The 21065-nt window shown below is 31.5% G+C and overlaps 3 protein-coding genes and 1 pseudogene across 3 annotated transcripts; 3 read left to right on the top strand and 1 right to left on the bottom strand.

Moving 5' to 3' along the window:
• Nucleotides 1-382: 382 nt before the first annotated feature.
• Nucleotides 383-4583, top strand: LOC142524962 (endoglucanase 8-like; annotated as a pseudogene).
• Nucleotides 4584-7266: 2683 nt separating this feature from the next.
• On the top strand, nt 7267-11281 carry LOC142524960 (methyl-CpG-binding domain-containing protein 2-like). The gene is made up of 6 exons (XM_075629127.1): nt 7267-7411; nt 9845-10181; nt 10292-10345; nt 10440-10588; nt 10742-10795; nt 11238-11281. Exons 2-6 carry the CDS (start codon nt 9853-9855, stop codon nt 11279-11281), a joined length of 630 nt encoding a protein of 209 aa, XP_075485242.1. The 5' UTR covers nt 7267-7411; nt 9845-9852.
• Nucleotides 11282-12942: 1661 nt separating this feature from the next.
• LOC142524957 (endoglucanase 8-like) lies at nt 12943-15747 on the top strand. The gene is made up of 6 exons (XM_075629118.1): nt 12943-13158; nt 13376-13786; nt 14197-14445; nt 14920-15034; nt 15144-15307; nt 15424-15747. Exons 1-6 carry the CDS (start codon nt 12943-12945, stop codon nt 15745-15747), a joined length of 1479 nt encoding a protein of 492 aa, XP_075485233.1.
• Nucleotides 15748-17731: 1984 nt separating this feature from the next.
• LOC142525116 (16 kDa phloem protein 1-like) lies at nt 17732-20402 on the bottom strand. The gene is made up of 6 exons (XM_075629288.1): nt 20274-20402; nt 19928-20031; nt 19554-19569; nt 18895-19036; nt 18448-18583; nt 17732-17957 (listed from the first exon to the last, which is right to left on the bottom strand). The coding sequence occupies exons 1-6, from the start codon at nt 20338-20340 to the stop codon at nt 17931-17933; spliced, it is 492 nt and encodes a 163-aa protein (XP_075485403.1). The 5' UTR covers nt 20341-20402; the 3' UTR covers nt 17732-17930.
• Nucleotides 20403-21065: the final 663 nt, after the last annotated feature.

Below are 21065 nucleotides of genomic sequence, written 5' to 3'. Positions count from 1 at the left end.
TTTGTGAAGTCTAAATCATTATGCATCAAATAGAAAAACATATACATAATATCAATCGAATCCACAGTAGTAATCATATTTTCAATATATAAATAAACCATCCATAATGATCCTTTCTAAAAGATATAAATATCAATCACACGCATACAAAAAAATAGTAACTTAATCATGCTCCGATCCTTTCTATAAAATATATATTATTAAAACACAAAAAAAACTAGTAACTTAATTAATCATGCTACTTACTATAAAAATGTAATACACATAAATCACAGTAATAAAAGCAATAAATTTTCATTTGGCTATATAAGGGTATGCCTATAAATTGAAATGTCATATAAATTGGAGAAGAAAATAATATTTATTAGAACATACATAAGCAATGGTGGGAGAAGCTTTAGTGTCCATAATTTTGATAGTGTTAATGGGTTGGACTGTGGCTGAAAATACGATTTTGCATGATTATGGTGATGCCTTGTCCAAAAGCGTGTTGTTTTTTGAGTGCCAAAGGTCGGGGAAGTTACCCTCTAATCAGCGTTTGACATGGCGAAAAGATTCGGCTCTTCGTGATGGCCTTGACAAGGGCGTGAGTCTTCTTCGTTCTTTAACTCGCCATATTGTGTCTTAATATCGTAACTTTGTTGTTTATTTTATTTCGCCGGTGCTAACGTGGATCCGAACACATAAGTAACGTTCGTTGTCACGTCAGACATCTGATATCAGCCATGTCATCGAAATAGGAGTAAAAAAACAAAAAATACTATACTATGAATTCAAGGGCGGAGCCAGGATTCAAAATTACATGGGGCTGACGTCGTCCCATACTGTATTTAATAAATTAAATAATTAACTAAAAATTTAAAATAAAAAAATATAAACATTGACTTAATGAAAATATAGAACAAGAATATTTAATATTTAATACCTTCAAAAACATGGAACTAAAACACTACTAAGTTGTGCTCTTCGATTTTTCTTAATTTAACTTATTATGGCTCACTAAATCAAATCAACATTACCGACACTAAATAATTGTTACTTTGATTCAATAAACCTCGAATAACTATAATTATTCCAAAACAATTCCCGAAGTTAACATTTGACAATCATAAGGATAATACATTTAAATATAAAAAATTTTACAGCCTTATAAGTTCGAAAATCTCATTTACATAATTCTGAATTTTTCAAAAATTCCTACAAAATTTCATAAATTTGCATTTATATTTTCTATAGCATTTAAACATCCAAATAATAAATAATCAACACTAAAAATCGAAAACCCCCAATATAAAATCTGAAAATTAGAAATAATGCCCAAATAAATTCTGAAAAATTATCAATACCTCCAATCGGCTCAAATATAGTACCTACAATAATCAATTTAACATATATCAATTATTGGAATTCTAAAGAACCAAAATACCCAAATTTTGAAACACTAAAATCTGAAATTACCTTTAAAATTCGAAATCTAACTTAAAACAACAAGAATGAGCCTGTAGTAAGTCTAACATTAAGATTTTCTCACGATTTCCAGTGAAAACGACGACCGATGGACGATAGCCGATTTCAAGACGAAAAAGAAACTTCGAAAATTTGGTATTAAAAAAAATTTTATGTTGCGGGCTTTCCGAATCTACAATCGATTTTGAAAATCGACGGTGAAGTTACGACCATTTCAAGTGACGAAAATTGTGATGGCTTGAGGGAGAAGAATGGAGATGTCACAGGAAGTGCAGAGAGTGAATAAGAGAAAAAAAATTGATTGAGGCTAATCAATTTTTTTTTAAATAAAGCATACCTATAATTTTTTAAAAAAAAAATTAGGTGGTGCTAGAGCCCAGCCTAGCTCCCAACCTAGCTCCGCCCATACTATGATCAAACTTTGACTACTGAGATGACAAAAATAGAACCAAATATATTTCAATCTCCATCTTTTTTTTATAACTCATTTTCTAATGACAAATATTTGAAAACACCGCAAACATAACCAAACAAAGCCAACTCCTTTATGAAACTCTAATCTTAATTTTGAAAAAATTTATGTCCGAATTGTTAAGATGCATTAATGCATGCAGGTGGACTTAACCGGAGGCTATTATGATGCCGGCGACAACGTAAAGTACAATTTCCCGATGGCATTTACTACTACAATGCTAGCATGGAGTGTAATCGACTACGGCACATCGATGGGTCCCGATCTCCGCCATGCAATGGATGCCATTCGATGGTCCACCGACTACTTCCTCAAATGCACTAGTGTACCCGGTGTAGTTTTCGCTGGGGTTGGAGACCCCAACGCCGATCATAATTGCTGGTAAAGGCCGGAAGACATGCAGACTCCTCGTACTGTATACGCGGTTATTGAAAAGGCCCCTGGCTCCGAGGTGTCCGCTGAGATAGCAGCGTCATTGGCCGCGGCTTCGATGGTGTTCAAAGTTTCCGACGGAGGATACTCTAATTTGCTTCTGCAAAGGGCCACTAAGGTATAACAAGTTGTTTGGTGTCTATGGATTTTATGGGTAGGGTACGTTGGCCATGCGAGCTTAAAAAAATTTAAAAAATTTATATCAATAAATTTTTTTCTTTAGACTGAAATTAACCAAATTGAATAAATTTGTTAAGTCAGTCGATTAACAAAATTGATTTTTCTAAAAAAGCGTCAAATACTGAAAATGAGATTATTTTATTCAAATATAAAAGTTATATTCTAAATTAATCAAGCATATAAAATAACTATATTTTTAAGTATGTTCATTCATTACAATGAATTCAAATTATACAGGTCAAAATTAAATAAAGATGAGCCGGAAATTTAGAAAGTAAAAAATTCAAGCAATCCAATCTTTAAATTGATAAATTGGTTAGATCCATCAATATTTATTCGAAATTTTGTTATTAAAGACCGTGGGATATTATTTTTATTTATATGCATCAATTTTAATTTTCTATGAACCATGCATGCAGGTATTTGAATTTGCAGACAAGTTTAGAGGATCATACAATTCTAGCATCGGACGTGGAGTGTGCCCATTTTACTGCGATTACAATGGGTATCACGATGAGTTGGTGTGGGCTGCGGCTTGGCTACACGAAGCCACTGGAAATTCCCAGTATTGGAACTATGTTTCTCAAAACATTCAATATTTGAGGAATGCCATGTTAGAATTCGAATGGGACGCAAAACATGTCGGTATAAACGTACTAGCTAGTTTCCAAGGTGTATCTCTCTTCTGGCTACTTCTTTATTCTTTAATTCATGATAAGATCGATTGTTCTCATCTAGGAAATATATATTGTAACATTCGTCATTTATGTTTACATCTTTGTGATTTTGGTCATCTGGTCCTCTACCTATATTGATGTCATTGCTGATTTCAGTTTCATATGTTTCAATTTTTTGCTATGTTAATTTTTTAAATCTCTGGAGTGCTGATAAAGGCCAAATATGTCGTCAACAAGGTGTCACATGCATTCGAATCATGTGAGCACCCCGACAGAAAAAGGGCTATTTTTTTTCCAAAAAATTTATATTGTAGGCTATACTTAAATTTTGACTCTTTGAAGGATTAACACCATAATGAACTTACCATAAATAACCAAAATTACAATTTATGAAGTTCTCATATGATCAATGAAAATTTTCTAATCCATAATTGTGTTGGATTGTCTTTAATTTGCAGTATGTTTTAAGCAACCCCAGCCTAGTAAAAACGACTTCTTTCCTTGCAAATGCTGACAACTTCGTGTGTGATGTATTGCCTGAATCGCCCATCAAAAGCTTTAAATATTCACCTGGTATTTTATTTTATTTTTCTCTTTTGTGCATAAAGTGTTTCATAGTAAAAGAGGATTCAATATAACTTGTATCTGTTAACATTGTTTTCATGGTCATTTTCATATCAGGTGGGGTAATGTTCAAACCAGGAGGTTGTAACATGCAGCACACAACTACTTTGTCATTTCTTGCTCTAACATATGCTGGATACATGCAAAATTCTAAAAGGATAATTCAATGCAAAAATGTGAGAATTAATTCAGAGAGGCTCATCCAATTCTCAAAATCACAGGTACCAAAATATACATTTTTTGATATAACGTGTACTATGCAATGTATATACATCTATATATATAGATTTTTGGATCTACCACTGACTTATTAATGTGTCATATTCGAAAAACATTACAGGTGGAGTAAATATTAGGGATCAATCCCTTGAAAATGTCGCTAATGTTTGGATATGGGAAGAAATTTCCTCAGCATATACACCATAGGGGATCTTCATTACCTTCAATTCCCAAGCTTCCAAAACTTATTGCTTGCAAAGAGGGAACACCCTATTATCAAACCAAGGAGCCAAACCCTAATTTGCTAATTGGAGCTGTGGTAGGGGGGCGGATTTATCTGATTCGTTTTCTGATGATCGGAAAGACCCGGGAGAAACGGAGCCAACCACTTATGTCAATGCACCTCTAGTAGGGCTCTTGGCCTACTTCAAAGGAAAGAACTAGCTAGGGAACTTTACATTACCTTAAATTTTTTTAATACAATAATTTAATGTTTAGAAGATATAAAAATAATGACATGTTGTGTTTTTAAAGACGAAATTGGTTTATCAGTCACAATATCTATATTTTTAATTACATGTGGATCATATAATTTGTGATAAATGAAGTTTTCAGTCGGGAATATTTTACTTCTATTCAGTTCTTCATTGCATGGGTCACGATCTCTATTTTTAATTTTTATATATATTACTAGCTGAATTACAATAATTTGTACCTTGCTTCATGCTCTATTTTTAGATAACTAATTTTAAAATCATATATTTTATTTTTATTAGGAAAAACAATTTTTTTGGTTTACTAAATTAAGATTATTTTTAGAATCAAATAATATTTTTTAGAATCTTTTTTATTTTGATAATTAAATATTTATTTTTGCCCCAATTGAAGTTACTGACTCCATCCCTATTTTTCATGAAGTACTTGATAAATAATATTTTCTATCATCAATGTTTTTTTCCTCTATCGAGGCGCATACAATCCAATGCTCGTCCCTTCAAAGGAGAAATATGAGGAAATAAGAGAAACAATCATGTAACCACCTTTCACGTGCGATATAGCTAGGCAATGTAAGCCTGAAACATCATGCAAAAATGAATCTGATGCAATGGACAATGGACAAAATCCAGCATTCCTTTGACACTTAATATTTGGCGAAAGATCGCAAGAGCTCGAGCTAGAGGAAGCACGAAATTCGCGGATGTGATTTTGTCTCGACAAGAAGGTTTTGATAATGGAAATGACATAACATTAATTGTCTCGTTTGAACATGGTTTACATTTATTATAATTGAGAATTTAAAAGTGTATATTAATTCAACATATATACTTGAGTTTATGTGCAATTATCGTTCACATTATGTGCATGGTAGTGCACGATATTTGCACATTGTGTGCATGGATTTTCTTTTATCGTGCACATCATGTGCATGATAGTGCACGATATTTGCTAATTGTGTGCACTGATTTTTTTTAAAACTTCTCAAGGGAAAATTACAATTTCAGTCCTATATATAAGTTGGTCTGTTTTGGATTTTAGTCTTGTAACTTGTCAATATTTGATTTCATCCAATAACTTGGATTTTTTGTTTTGATTTTTTTCGTCTGAAATCACTAAATTTATCCACTGTTGCTTATTTGGAATCGACCATCTCCTACATGACTCATACAACAAGAATAAAACCTATACTATACATATATCTAAGCAAAAATAAAGGGAAACAACAAGTTTTTTCTCTCATTTTGAAATATTGAGTGTCGTTTTGCTTATTTTCTCCTTTTTTGTTTAAATTTATTTTGATATGTGTAATATAGGTTTTTTCCGTTATATGAGCTACCTATGAGATCATCGATGTCAAATAAATAATTTTCGATGAGATTAGTGACTTTTAGCCAGAAAAATGACCAAAAGAAAACAAAAAAATCAAGTTACTTGATTAAAATCAAACATTGACAAGTTTAATGATTAAAACTTAAAACATGTCAATTTACAGGACTAAAATTACAATTTTTCATGTTTCGCAACTGGATAATGTGCTGGAAATCCCAATAACTTTATGCCTTTAATATTCGGGAAAATATTTTTTTTTTCACTACTATTTTCAATTTTAGATTTTAGTTTATTAGCTTTTCAATTTTTTTATTATGGTGCAATAAGATTGAACACTTGTGATTTGATCATTTATATTGTCAAATTTTAATTTCAATTTGATATCATTGATTTTTTTTCGCATTTTTTTTTTTGGTATCAAAGTAGCACTGATGTGACGTGAACATAACGTTGACTTGAGCTAATATGATGCTTACATGTGTGGTGTTGCAAGTATTCCAATTAAAAAAATTATTACATTTGTGAAAAATTGAAAGATATATGATAATTAAGACATAATTTTGACAACAAAAGGAACCAAAGTTACGAAGAGGAAAACATACATAAAAGAAATTGAAAGATACATATGACTAAAGTATAATTTTGACATCAATCTTGACTTGATGGCATATTGGCATGACCCCTCCAATTTAGGGAGGTAGACTAGGTTTAAATCCCCATCTCAATGTACCCAAAAAAAAATATCGCACATTGTATTGCTATTAGAAAATTTTAATATTTTTAATTGCTTCGACATGGTTTGGCATAACTATTGTTTTTAATATTTTAAAAAATTCCTACTTCGACATTATGTAAGAAAATAAAGAAAAAATATGATAAGGAAATTATTACATCCGAAACATTTTGTTTTAGGAATATAATAAATGAACAATAATTTTTCGGTGTGCTAGCTTTTCGAAGATTGGTTTTGGTTTACCTACTCTGATTTTTTCTTGTTCTCAGTTCAAATTTGCTAGAATGCTAACGTAGAATCAGAAAATACTAATTTGTAACCATAAAACACTGGCATTAAATAAAGAAATTGATAACAAAGTCTCAGAAATTATAGACATATTCGATATCACATCAACTGTTGGATCAAAATAGTCGAAAATTAAAAATTAATTTATCAAAACAACATTTTGAAAACTCTATGGACTTAAATCCAAATATTGGACAAAAAAATTTATTTTCTGCAAAATTAAATGATGATGTTTAGTTTATCGGAACTACACCATATTCTTTTTGTTTTAATAAATTTATTATTTAAATATAAATATAACCCTGTGGGGGCCACTAAGAAGAATGTTATTGACTGACCTTGTAGCTTTTGTTTCATCTCGCTTTCCCCGTCTACCTTAACCCTAACCCTAAGCTCTTCGTCTTCCTGTAGCTTTCTGAGCTCTATCCCTCACATTCTTCTTTGGGATCTGGAGTATTGGAGATCGAATTACCCACTCATTTGATCTTGGCGGTATCTTTCAGACTCGGCTCCGCGTTTTAATTTTCTTGATTATAGTCAATGTTTTGTGTGGATGTTTTTTTTCACATTTGGTTGTATATGTGTTTGAAAATATTGTCCTACAAAAATCGACACGAACAAAAATGGAGTGTATGAATCATATTTTCTATTACCTGGATGATCATGATTATGGGTTGGATTCTTCTTTGTTTTTTCTTGTTGATTTGTGACCACAGATTGCTCGGTTTTTCGTACAATTTGAGTTTTGATCTAGCATATACAGCATTTTGAATTTGTAGATTTGAATGTATGCTTTTTGTGTGAATGATTCGCCAGATTTATCCATATACAATAGACATGATTTGAAAGATTTATGGCAGCCATAGTCGTTAGAATTGAATGTAAATGGAGTTGTCTAGTTTTATGGGAAAAGTGTGCATTTTTAGCATGAAAATTATGGGTAATATAGTGTTCAAGATTCTTGATCAGTTTAATTGTCAGCAAAGAGCAAGATACAGGTAGGCCAATGTACTGAGCAGGCACACGCGTCCACGTGTCATTGTATGTATCGTTAAATACATACTAACTTAAAGCTTTCGAATCGAGTCCACGTGGTTTAATACCGTTCCCATTGAGTTTTGCAACGGTTGAAAACCACTTAGATTGATGAAAATATAAGAGCGGTTTAAAACCGTTCATGCTATTTTAGTTGAAGCAGTTATAGCGAGTTTCACTATCTATTACTACCAGTGCTATTGAATATAGGAGCACGATCTATAAAAGCGGTTGCCTAATTGCTTCAAAAAGTTTAGAAGTTATATAAGTCACAAAAAGCAGTTTTTATATCTATGCATTAGCCTTTTGTTTTATAACTAATGAGTGATAATTTAGTATATTTTAGTTTTTTATGTGAATATTTCTTCTGAAGTTTCGTGATCTAGTTTGCCTTTTTGTTTAAATTATTTCAATTGTATCTTGGCCAAAAGTGTCTCCATTAACTTTGATTGTGGACATTATTTAATTAAATGGCAATATGTATGTCTTATTTCAAAGTTTGTTTCATTCGATGCATGCATGACAACACTTTTTAAGTGGCCACGAGGTTGTAATTGTGTTGTCATGGTTCTTGATGACAAAGTTGGCTTCTCCTTGGCTTGGAATGATGCAGATGGTATTTAACACGTGCATAATGGTTGAATTCCTGAGTCGTTTGAGGGCACTTTATCAAGTTTGATACTTTTTTCCAATTTTTTTGGTAATAGAACAATGCCATACAGCAAAGTCATATTCAATACTGTGAAGTTCTTTCTTTTTTTTTTTTTTGGCAAGACTTAGGCATTCAAACTGTTCTGTTGTTTCTTGTCATCTTAAATTAGGCATCTACAATATACAGCGATGGCGTTGAAATATTAAAAAATTATATTAAATTTGCGACCAGCGTCTTTTATTTGGTTGTAAAGTTTTCAAGAACTTATTGGCATTGATATTTTCAAAATGTGTTTTATTCAATCAATCTTTTTTTTGTGGTTAAGTTCTTGCAATCCAAACACCCAAACTTATGTTGCATGCGCAGTCCCATGACATGCATCAGCTATTCTAGCCTTTATAAGATATAATAATGTTACTGAAACTACACATGCCAAAATGTTCAGTTCTAAAAGGGAAATAGGCAGCGTGTTTGTTTGACATGTTGAAGCCGTAAATTTTTCTTGTCGACTGAGTCGAGATTACAAAATTAGCATTAATGTTTTCAGATATAGGATTATATTCTCATGCTGACTATTTTTTTTCGATTTCTCGGTAGTCAAGGCTTATTTATGTGCTTATGTTTTCCTATTGCTTTGCTAGAAACTTTCCTTGGTAATTGTTTGATGATAATATGATAAAACGTGTTGGTTGATTGAAATTATGATAATGATCGTCCATTCGACGAACCTTGTTACTTTTTATTGATCGAAAAATTCGCCATTTGATATGCTACTACCGCAAAAGGTTATACGTGCCTTATTCGTCTATTTTAGATGTATAGTAAACCATTTAGATGAGATATTCCTTGAAAAAGTTGCGATCTGTTGCTACAACATAAAAAAATTATTTTTTGTAAACAAAAAAAAAAGAACCAGAAAATGATACATTTGAAGATTTTTCACACTAAGTATTTGCATTGATCATGTTACATCAACACCTTTTTATACTCCAAAGGCAATTATTATTTCAATATTCAGTTTTTTCGATTAATTTGTCCACCAGTTTTCCGGAAATATTTCGTTCATTTATTCTATGTCCCAACTTGGTTTTTGCTTGTCAGTAATTTTGAGTGAGGTTTTCATTATCCAATCCAATTCTATTATTATTATTAATAATAATAAATTGATCACTGGTGTCCAATATATATGTGGAATGGTCACACTGACACTTGTAACATTGTTCCCTTTCTATTGGCAGTTCTCGAAATGGAACAAAGTTCAAGCGCCTCGGCAAAAAAGGTTTGGGAATCTGTCCATGCATATGCAGTCCAGTGCAGCTCGTGCCTGAAGTGGAGGCTCGCCCCCTCGAAGGAAAAGTACGAGGAAATTAGAGAAACGATCGAGGAACATCCTTTCACATGTGATATAACTGGGCAGTGGAAGCCTGAAATATCATGTGCAACCGAATCTGATGTCAAGCCATTGGATCAAAACTGGATATGGGCAATGGACAAGCCCAACATCCCTCGGACCCCTAAGGGCTGGCAACGCATTATAAGGGCTCGATCTGGAGGAGGCACCAAATTCGCTGATGTGTATGTTGATACGTTATATTTTTGTTCTGACACAGGGAAATTGATGATTGAAAACAAGATCTTTCCGGGTGACGTGCTATCTAAATGTTTGATGTCTTATGTCTTAACAGGTATTATGTAGCGCCATCCAACAAGAGACTGCGTTCGATGGTGGAACTTGATCGGTAAGCTCCGATCTTTAAATGCCAAAAAAAAACAATGTACTATATATATCTAAAGTTTAAAACATCAATTTCAATGATCGATGTACTATTACAGGTATCTTGGTGAGCATCCGCAATTTGAACAAGACGGAGTCACCATATCCCAATTTTCTTTTAATTCCCCCGCACCATTTGAAGATAAAAATGTTGGGAAGAGGCGTCCCCATTCTTCTTCTCGGGACATAAGTGGGACAGAATCGGCAGGTTGTATGATTTGCTCTTGCTTGGTTTTTCGAACAACTTTTTCAGACGTCTTAGTTTATCTCATCTCGGTGGATCCTTCTAAGATAATATTTAGTGAACATGGAATTAACCTTGATTAGATGTTAGAAATTGAAACTCTTATACATGTTGCAGTTGAAAGTGCTGCAGTACCAGAGCCAATGGTCGGCTCCCAAGCAGAGAGTTCGGGTAATTTTACAGTCTCTTCCCATTATTTGGCATCGAATCCTAGTTCATGAGTGCAAACTATGTGCAAGAAAAGTTATAAATTAAGGAAATTGAGATAAAATTTACCTCTTTGCAAGCATTATTACAATTGCCTTCCAGGGACTTAATTTTCACTAGTTCCGACCACTGCCGCAAATAATCGCGTCTTTCTCCATCTTAATTCCCGCTCCATTTCCAACAAGATCACCTGCTTTGCCTTCAAACCACTTGCTACATTCCTCCGGCGCATAATAAGTACTTGTCATCACCACCACCTGCAGCCGCTTCCATAAATTCCAGTTCTTTCAAAGAAAATTGAAACAACCCTTCTTTTTACGTGCTTATTGAAGAGTTGATAAAATAGAACTTTCTAAAAAATTACTTCATTCATGAATTATGTTATGTTTCTTTTTCTCTCTTGCAGCCAACCCCATGTTAGCAATGGTTCCATATGTGAATAAAGAATAGGAACCTGCTGGAGGAGATGGATGGGGTGGGGGTTTAAAGAGTTTGTGAACTAATTTCTTAAACCGAAGTCGTGTTCAAAACTTGTCTGTATTTTCTGTAATTTTCAATTTATACTTGTATTTTCAAACATATACAGTTCTGGAATTTCATGTGCAATTGTTGTGCAAATTATGTGCATGATTGATTGATAGTGTAAGAAATTAAGGCTTTGCATATTATTTCATTGCTTATATTTCATGTGCAATTGTCCTCTATAATTATTTTACACATTTGAAGTGATAAAATTGTTTTTTTTTTTTTTTTGGCAGATATTGAATCTATACGACACTGATATAAAACACTATTTTCTTACAATCTAGTGCACGAATTAGAATAGTAGTATTATGATTAATTAAAAAAATATATAATATAATATAAATTAAAGGCTTTTGAGCTTTAGACCACACCAATATTTCTTAGCCTTATTCTTTTCTCTCGAATCATTTTCTTTTTCAAAATCTTAAACCCATTGCTGTAAATGATGTACAAAGTAAATATCCTTTATCTTCAAAAATTTTATCGTCTATTTCACACTACAAGAAAACCGTTCATTGGCGAATTAGCAACGGATTTTCGAAAACGGCGGTTTATGTCAATCGTAACTACAATTTTTTTGTTTTTTTAAAAAAAGGTAATAATAGAATATCCCTTAAACTCTTTTATTTTTTCTTTAAATATAATTTAAGAAAAGGCAATAAAAGAATAATAAAAGGAAAGAATAAACATGAGAAAGCTTTAACTCGAGAAACACAATAAAAGCCTTAAGTAAATTTCTCAAGATTCATGTACCATATCTCTCTCTTATATTCTCAAATTTTCAATTTCAACATACTTTTTTTTACTCTGGATTCCAGCCTTCCAGCTTTGGTTTTTCGTTAGCTCGGTAAGTTTTATGTAATTTTCTTGTTTATAACACTCAAGATATCTTGTTTTTGAATTTTTATAAGAATATATTGTATTTTTTAAATTATTTTATATAATTTGATTTTTTTTTTTTTTTTTTGCGTGTGATACTATTAGTAAATTTTAATAGTTGATTGTTGTAAGGTTATAAAGTTCAAAAAGGAATTTGTAAATACATCTGCCAATATAATGAACATGATTATTTTCTGCGTTGATGTTCGAAGCCTATACTGCGCGAGATGTAACGAGCATTAACCACAATACTAGGTCGATTTTGTTGTTCTTTTGTTAGTGTCTGAATAAATCATATTGTTAGATCATATTTCTTAGTTTCAATGTAATACGAACAAATTATATGAATCCGGTGTGCATGCATCAAGTAGCAAACCATAGAATAAGATCAACCGAATCAACAGTAATCATATATATTTTCAATCAATATACCTTTTATAATTATTCTCCTTTCTATAAAAATATAATTTTGATCATACAAGTTAACAAAAACTTTTAACTTAATCATGCTCCTAGCTATAAATATGTAAAATATAGACATCCCACGATAAGATTAATCGAATTAAGAATCATTAGATTTTCGATTAACATAACATTTGCTGAATTAATGAAGCGTCGTCAGATTTTCATTTGTCTATAACTGTAGGTTTATATAAACAGAAACGTTGAAAAACTTAAATTGAGAAGAACTTGCTAAAATATCAGCAATGGTGGGAGCAAGAGCAGGTGCGGGTGTAAGGATACTAATTTTGATAGTGTTAACGGGTGCGACGGTGGCTGAAAATGCGATTCGGCATGATTATGGTGATGCCTTGTCTAAGAGTGTGTTGTTTTTTGAGGGCCAAAGGTCGGGGAAATTACCCTCTAATCAGCGTTTGACATGGCGAAGAGATTCGGCTCTTCGTGATGGCAGTGACAAAGGCGTAAGTGTGATTTCATATATATCGCCAATTTAATCGTCTTATCTGTCATATTTTATGTTCAAATATCCTCTATTTGTTTTTTAAATACTCATTTTCTAATTGCAAACACCATAAACATGACCGAACAAATTAGCCAAATCATTTCTGAAACTCTAATTGTTTTTTTTTATAAAAAAAAACCTTTTCTGTCCGAATCCTTAAGTTGCATTGCATGCAGGTGGACTTAACCGGAGGCTACTATGACGCCGGTGACAACGTAAAGTTCAACTTTCCGATGGCATTCACTACTACAATGCTAGCATGGAGTGTAATTGAATATGGCAGGTCGATGGGTCCCGACCTAGGCCATGCAATGGAGGCCGTCCGGTGGTCAACCGATTACTTCCTCAAATGCACCAGTGTACCCGGTGTCGTTTTCGCTGGGGTTGGGGACCCCAATGCCGATCATAATTGCTGGCAAAGGCCGGAAGACATGCAGACTCCTCGCACGGTTTATGCGGTTAGCGAAAAGGCGCCTGGCTCCGAGGTGTCGGCTGAGATTGCAGCAGCGTTGGCGGCGGCCTCGATGGTGTTCAAAGCTTCTGGCCACGGAAGATACTCTAATTTGCTCCTGCAAAGGGCCACTAAGGTATAACTAGTACTTTTCTGGTGTCATTGGGTATGTGTGATCAATAGGGTTCCATCGAGCTAAATTTATGAGATAATTTTTTTATTAGAATAAATTTAATCGAAGAAAAAATTAGTAATTTTGATAAATTAACGTAAATATTCTTTAAAAAAAAATTGCCAGATAATCAAAATATAAATTTTTTACAAATACATAATTGGCATACTAAATGAATCCAGAAAATAATGTAATTATATTTTTAGTCTCATTCATGAGAATGACTTGTGTGAAAATCAATGTCAAAAAATTCAAAAATATGAACATGAATTTTACAAAATAAAAATCCTAAAGATTGAATCTTTAAATTAAATTGGTTGGATACACTTTAATATTTTTATTTATATGCATCAATTTTGCTATGCACCATGCAGGTATTTGAATTCGCAGACAAATTTAGAGGATCATACAATTCTAGTATCGGGTCAGGAGTGTGCCCATTTTACTGCGATTACAATGGGTATCAAGATGAGTTGGTGTGGGCTGCAGCTTGGCTGCACAAAGCCACTGGAAATCCTCAGTACTGGAACTATGTTTCTCAAAACATCCAATATTTGACGAATGCCATGTTAGAATTCGGTTGGGACGCGAAACATGCCGGTATAAACGTACTCGTTTCCAAGGTATATCTCTTTCGGCCACATTTGACCTACTTTATTCTTGAGGAGATTGATTATTCTCTCCTTTGGAAAATTGCAACATTCTTCTTATACGTTTGATCATCTATATATATATATATAAAGAGTATTCGTCTTGTATCTTTGAATGTTTTGCAAGTTTAGTCCATTTTCATGAGTATTCCTATGAAAAAATGACTGAAAAAAGAAGACAATAACGTGAATACTCCTCTGAATGAATAAAAGGAACTAAAATTAGCTTAAAAACATAAAAATTATAACAACAAAAACAATAAGACGAAGATAGCATACTAAGACTGAATTTTGATTACTTAAAATCATAATGACGTCAATATACATTACTAAAATTGCAATTTTTTTCTTCTCTCCAGCTGGATTGATTAGTATATATGTTTTCATCAACCCTGATGATTAATGGAAATTTTCCATTCCATGATTGTCTTGTATTGTCTTTTACAGTATGTTTTAAATAACCCGGGCTTGGTTAACATGACTCCTTTCCTCTCATATGCCGACAACTTCGTGTGTGATGTATTGCCTGAATCACCCATCAAAAGCTTCAAGTATTCACCTGGTATATATGTTTTTCTCTTTTTTGCAAACCAAATTCTGCAAGAATTCTTTCACAGTTTCAATATCTTGAAGAAGCTATGATGTTATTTTCATTGTTATTTTCATGTCAGGTGGGCTAATGTACAAACCAGGAGATTGCAACATGCAGCACACAACTACTTTGTCATTTCTTACTCTAACATATGCTGGATATATAAAAAGTTCTAAAAGGATAATTCAATGCAAAAATGTGAGAATTAATTCGGAGAGGCTCATCCAATTCTCTAAATCACAGGTACCAAAATATACATGTTTAGATATAAATATGTACTATGCAATGTATATACATCTATACATAGATTTTTGGATCTACTACTGACTTAATGTGTCGTATTCGAAAAAATATGACAGGTGGATTATATATTAGGGAGCAATCCCTTGAAAATGTCGATAATGGTTGGATATGGGAAGAAATTTCCGCAGCGTATACACCATAGGGGATCTTCATTACCTTCAATTGCCAAGCATCCAAAACTTATTGCTTGCAAAGAGGGAACACCCTATTATCAAACCAAGGAGCCAAACCCGAATTTGCTGGTTGGAGCTGTGGTAGGAGGGCCGGATTTATCGGATTCGTTTTCTGATGATCGGAAAGACCCTGGAGAAACGGAGCCAACCACTTATGTCAATGCACCTCTAGTAGGGCTCTTGGCCTACTTCAAAGGAAACAAATAAACAACTTTACATTACCTTAATATGTACTCTTAAAACAATAATTTAAATTTTAGAGGATATAAAGATAACGCCATATTTTGTTTTATTTTCGATCTGTCAATAATTAAATTCTACTCAGATAATGTTCGATCGACTCTATCTGATTATATATTTTTATAACTGAAAAATCTTTATCATAGACAAATTTAGTATTTGGTACCTTTTTTTTATTCTCGTTATACGTTTCGTTCTTTTTGGAGCATCACCATAAACTATGATGGTCAATTGTAGATTGCTTTACCAATAATCCATGGAATATCAAGAAAATCACGATCGACAAGACTTATGGGGGAGTTCTAAAATTCAGATTAATTTCATTTTTCGCTATAAAGATGTAAATCGAAAATCCAATTCAATTCGATTTTATAATATTATTCCGAAAATGGTATCGCCATTTCCATAGCTCGATCTCACAAAAAATAAATCTAAAATTTCATATGTCTCAATTTAATTAAAAAAAAAAAAAAAAGGCATTAGTGGTTCTATGACACTTGTAAAATTGTTTTTTCCCTCTTTAGAAAATATATATCTCCGCCCCTAATTTCTAGAGACCAACAAGTGGTATCAGGCCTACTGATTCTATGATATTTGTAAAGTATTTAAAAATTGGCACTTCGGCAAATATAATTCATATTCTATGTTTTTAAGGGAAGACTTTAAAACAAAATTAAATCGGTATGGTATAAATAATAAACTATATCAAATTTGTGAAAGAAATATGTAATAAACTAAATTAAATAAGATAGTACTTGACCAACTTATATACGAGTAGGTCTCTTGTGAGACGGTCTCACGAATCTTTATCTGTAAGACAGGTCAACCATATCTATATTCACAATAAAAAATAATACTCTTATGCTCCGTTTGGTACGTGTGATGGGATAAGTAAATGATTAGTAATTAGAGTTATTAAAAAATGAGATATATGGATTAATAGTATGGTGCGATAAATAACATGGTGTTTGGTATGATTTTAAAATGATGGATTAATTTTGTAAATTTTATTGCAATGACCAAAATACCCCAAGTGTTAATTAAATATATATTCTTAAAATAATTGGATAGATAATTAAATATTTATAATTATAATTTACATTTATTAAAATTAATTTAAATATATTTATTAGAAATAATTTGTAAATATGCAATTACTTTAATAATTAAAATAACAATAATATTTTGAATGTTAATGTTAAATAAAGTTTAGTAATAATTACAATATTATTTTTTTTAAAAATAATTATAAATATTTTTAAAATAATTTGATAGGTAATTAAATATATATAATTATAATTTATATTTATTAAAATTAATTTAAATATATTTATTAGAAATATATTTGAAAATATTACGGTAATCATTAAACAAAATAAATTAGAATTTAATAAATATTTATTTTCATAAAAAAATTAATTAACAAGATTAGAAATTTATAAAAATTTAATTTAAGATAGATTTGCATTACAATTTATTTTCTTTGAAATGATTGAAAATAATAAAAATATATGAAATTAATTTATAAAAAATATAATAAAAATTTAAATATTATATTAACTTATCATTATCACTATTCAAGAATTATACATTATCACACATTTGAGGAGGGATATTTAATCACACAAATAACATAAATAGTGAGCGCTTTCAATCATAATCAAGGGCCTCCATGCTAAATTAAAAATAAACCAAACATGAGATAAATGATGATTATTTAATAATCATTTCCTTATCATGGTACCAAACATAGCCTGAGGATAAAAAGTAATATTTTTTCATGGATAACCCAAATAAGATACTTGTCTCACAAAATACGACCTGTGAGATCGTCTCACACAAGTTTTTGCCCTTATATACGATAGGTCTCTTATGAAAAGATGTCACGGATTTATATATGTCTCCATCTCCAACTCTTAAATATACAAGTCTTATTAAATTGAAGAAAAAAAGGAGTCTTTTTCTACCTCCCATAATACCAGGCATTTGAAGAATTAATTAGTTTTAATATACAACTACAAGATAGAAAAGAATAAAATTCACATGAAAAATGTAAAATCACAAATTGGCGAATTAAACTGAGGAACTACCGGCAGGTTCTCGGCCAATATACATTTTCTATTAAGTAACAGAGACTTTCTTCCTCCATATTATTCTTGCAGGCGATCTGTTTCCTCCTGTACCACAAAAATTAATTTTGTAAATAAATCACGAAAATAAATGTTGCGGATAAGAAAGTTATTAGGTAACGAAAATCTTTTTTAGTGACTTGAATTAATTTTGGAGTAGGTCTCTTGTGAGACGGTCTCACGAATCTTTATCTGTGAGACGGGTCAACCCTATCGATATTCACAATAAAAAGAAATTCTCTTAGCATAAAAAATAGTACTTTTTCATGGATGAGTCAAATAAAAATCTGTCCCATAAAATACGACCCGTGAGACCGTCTCACACAAATTTTGCCTTAATTTTGTGACCTATAAACATGTTAAAAAGATCATCCTTTTGTCGGTAAGAATTAGGGAAAATTAATTATATACGTTTGCTTCAGTGAGATTTCTATGTTATGTGTTATCAATGAAAAGATCGTTATTAAATTTGAAATTTCATGAACGGATTTACGTTTTATTTATTGGATATATAAGGGGTTTTTTAAGGTGAACTTACTTGTGCGATAAAAGTCACTCCAACTTGAATTTCACCATGATAAGTTTGATTGGAAGAAACAACTCTATACTTTCGAGGAGGAAGTTGAGCCATCCCATTCTCCACACCGATTCCAAATAGTTCCTTCAAATTGATTCTGTATTTTTCCATTTTTTTGACAAATTAATACTTCGGATATAATATAAATTATTATGGTTTGAGACAGAAGTGGAGAGTACGTAGTAGACGAATAATTCGTTCTGAACGAATGAAAAATATATACGATTAGTGCCCTCGAATTAATATTTTTTTGGGTCAAAATAGCTGAAATTGTAATGTGTGTGTATTGTCAGTGACTCGATTTCCATGCAGCTATATCCATAATCCTACCAAAATTAATACGAAGTTTATGAAAGTATGATTATTAATGTATATATACTTAAGTCTTAATGTATGAATTTGGCTTACGTGGTTTGACCAACAAAGTCGTCTTGGGTGAAAGTGTGCTTGTCCATAATTTTGAGAATGAGTTTATGGTGTTCATCCCCTTTGATCGGATATTCTACTCGGAATTTAAACTTCTCGTTCCACACTGGATCGCTTCCTTGACCTGCATATATGTATCGTGTTTACGTTATGTATCCGATCCGATACAGTGCATCCACGTTGATCGGTGTTATAACACTCACCACCTCATAAAAAAATGTGAGTTCCGCATGCCACATACATATTATATATATTAGCATATTCATTCCTTCACATTTATTTTAACATTAACACTCATTATTTGTGGGTCTTACTGTCAAATCACTAATCTTTATTATTATTTTACAATAAATAATTACATTTTCAATTTTATATACACAATTTAAATTATTATTACTTAAATAAATAATATTATTTTTAAATATATTTATTACTTAAAATTATTTCATCTAATTTTAAATGATAATCATGAAATCCTTGGTTCGAGATTTTGATGGGTTGAATGGATTCGCCACATTACACGGTTGAAAAACAAAATTAAAATATTTCAAATAATATTATTATTTTATTAAAATATGTTAAAAAATTAAAATAATTTTTCTAAAAAATAACCTTTAAAAAATACACATAAAAACTGCAACCTTGGATTTTAATAAGCTTATTTTTTTATTTTTTTTTAAAAAAAAAAAGGTGGGAGAAGGTAGGCCTACCTCCAACCTGTTTGGGCGTTCGCATACCATTGAACACATGGTCTATGACACATAGTTTGAACATTATACATTGATGTTGGAACATATTGGTTTGAACATCGATGTAGATGCTCTAACATCTGCCTACGATAGGTTATGGGAGCAAAAATCCAAGTCCGATTACAGTTCTTGTTAACCATTGGTTACGGTTTCGATTAGATCCTTATTTTTTAATTTTATATTTTAAAATAATGAATAAATTTGATGCATGACTATCGAAAAATCAAAAGAAATTAAATGAAATAAAAGTATCTAACCTCTCAAACACACATACAATGGTAAGCTTGAAACTTAGAAACCTTCCCTCCACCAGTTTGGCTCTTTTGCTCCTGATTTTTGTATTGAATCAAAACATATGGATCTATCTTACCTGCAAATAATGATGAAAATTGAACGATTTTTGCAAGGATCACTTGGTTCGTGTGATAAGATAATATATATTTAGAGATATATATGGATAACAGAAGGAAGAAGGATGTATAACTCCAATTATGGTAAAACTGGAATCAAATATTTGATGAAGTAAGGTCATGGAAACAACGGATGAATAATTATTTGCACGAAACGATGCCATTGTTGTTATGGATTCGATACATGATAAATATGGCATACCTAAGAATTCTGTGTTCTTGAGACCACGAGCTTGCAGAAGAGTGACCTCCATTATCCCAATCGTCATCTTTACAAGATTCTTAATTTCCTTGTAATATGAAGAATAATATATTTGGATGATGAATAATATTAAGCTGTATTTATGGAGGGTTTTATGTATATGTATGTATGAATATATATATATATATATATATACACACACACACAGAGAGAGAGAAGAAATTAATGTAGACAGAATTAAATAAGGTTTAATGCGATGTTGACCGTTTTACCTGAGAAAGAGATGATATTTTGATTTTTAGTGATAAATAATATTTATATTTTTACAAATTCATGAATATTTATCATATATATACTGTATTATTAGGCAAGATATTACTTTAGTAACTAACTCTGGTGTACAAATATATATTGGAAAAGAGAATTGGTGTATTTATACACCATAATTAGTGTATGCTACTTTTATTTCCTCTGAAAAAACATAACAAAATAAAAAATCAAAACATAATATTAGATGGAGAAAAATATTTTAAGTATACTTTATACTACAATTTAGTCAGTTTTGATATGATGTTCATCCACCGTGTTCACCTCTATGTCCACCGCTGAACTGTCACTTATCTAATGGATGTACAACTTTGATATGCTTCATCATATCCATTAGGTGAGTATCACCTAAGTGGTGGATATAGAGACGTATCAGAAGAAGGAAAAAAAAACTCGTTAGTATAATTATATATAGAACAATTTCAAATTTTGTCCAAGTATGTTTTCTTATTTGCAATTTTGTTA

This window comes from Primulina tabacum, chromosome 14 (genome assembly GCF_025594145.1).
Source record: "Primulina tabacum isolate GXHZ01 chromosome 14, ASM2559414v2, whole genome shotgun sequence".
NCBI classification, from domain to species: domain Eukaryota; kingdom Viridiplantae; phylum Streptophyta; class Magnoliopsida; order Lamiales; family Gesneriaceae; genus Primulina; species Primulina tabacum.
The sequence above is the reverse complement of the archived record's forward strand: the minus strand, read 5'-3'. Positions and strand labels throughout refer to the sequence as shown.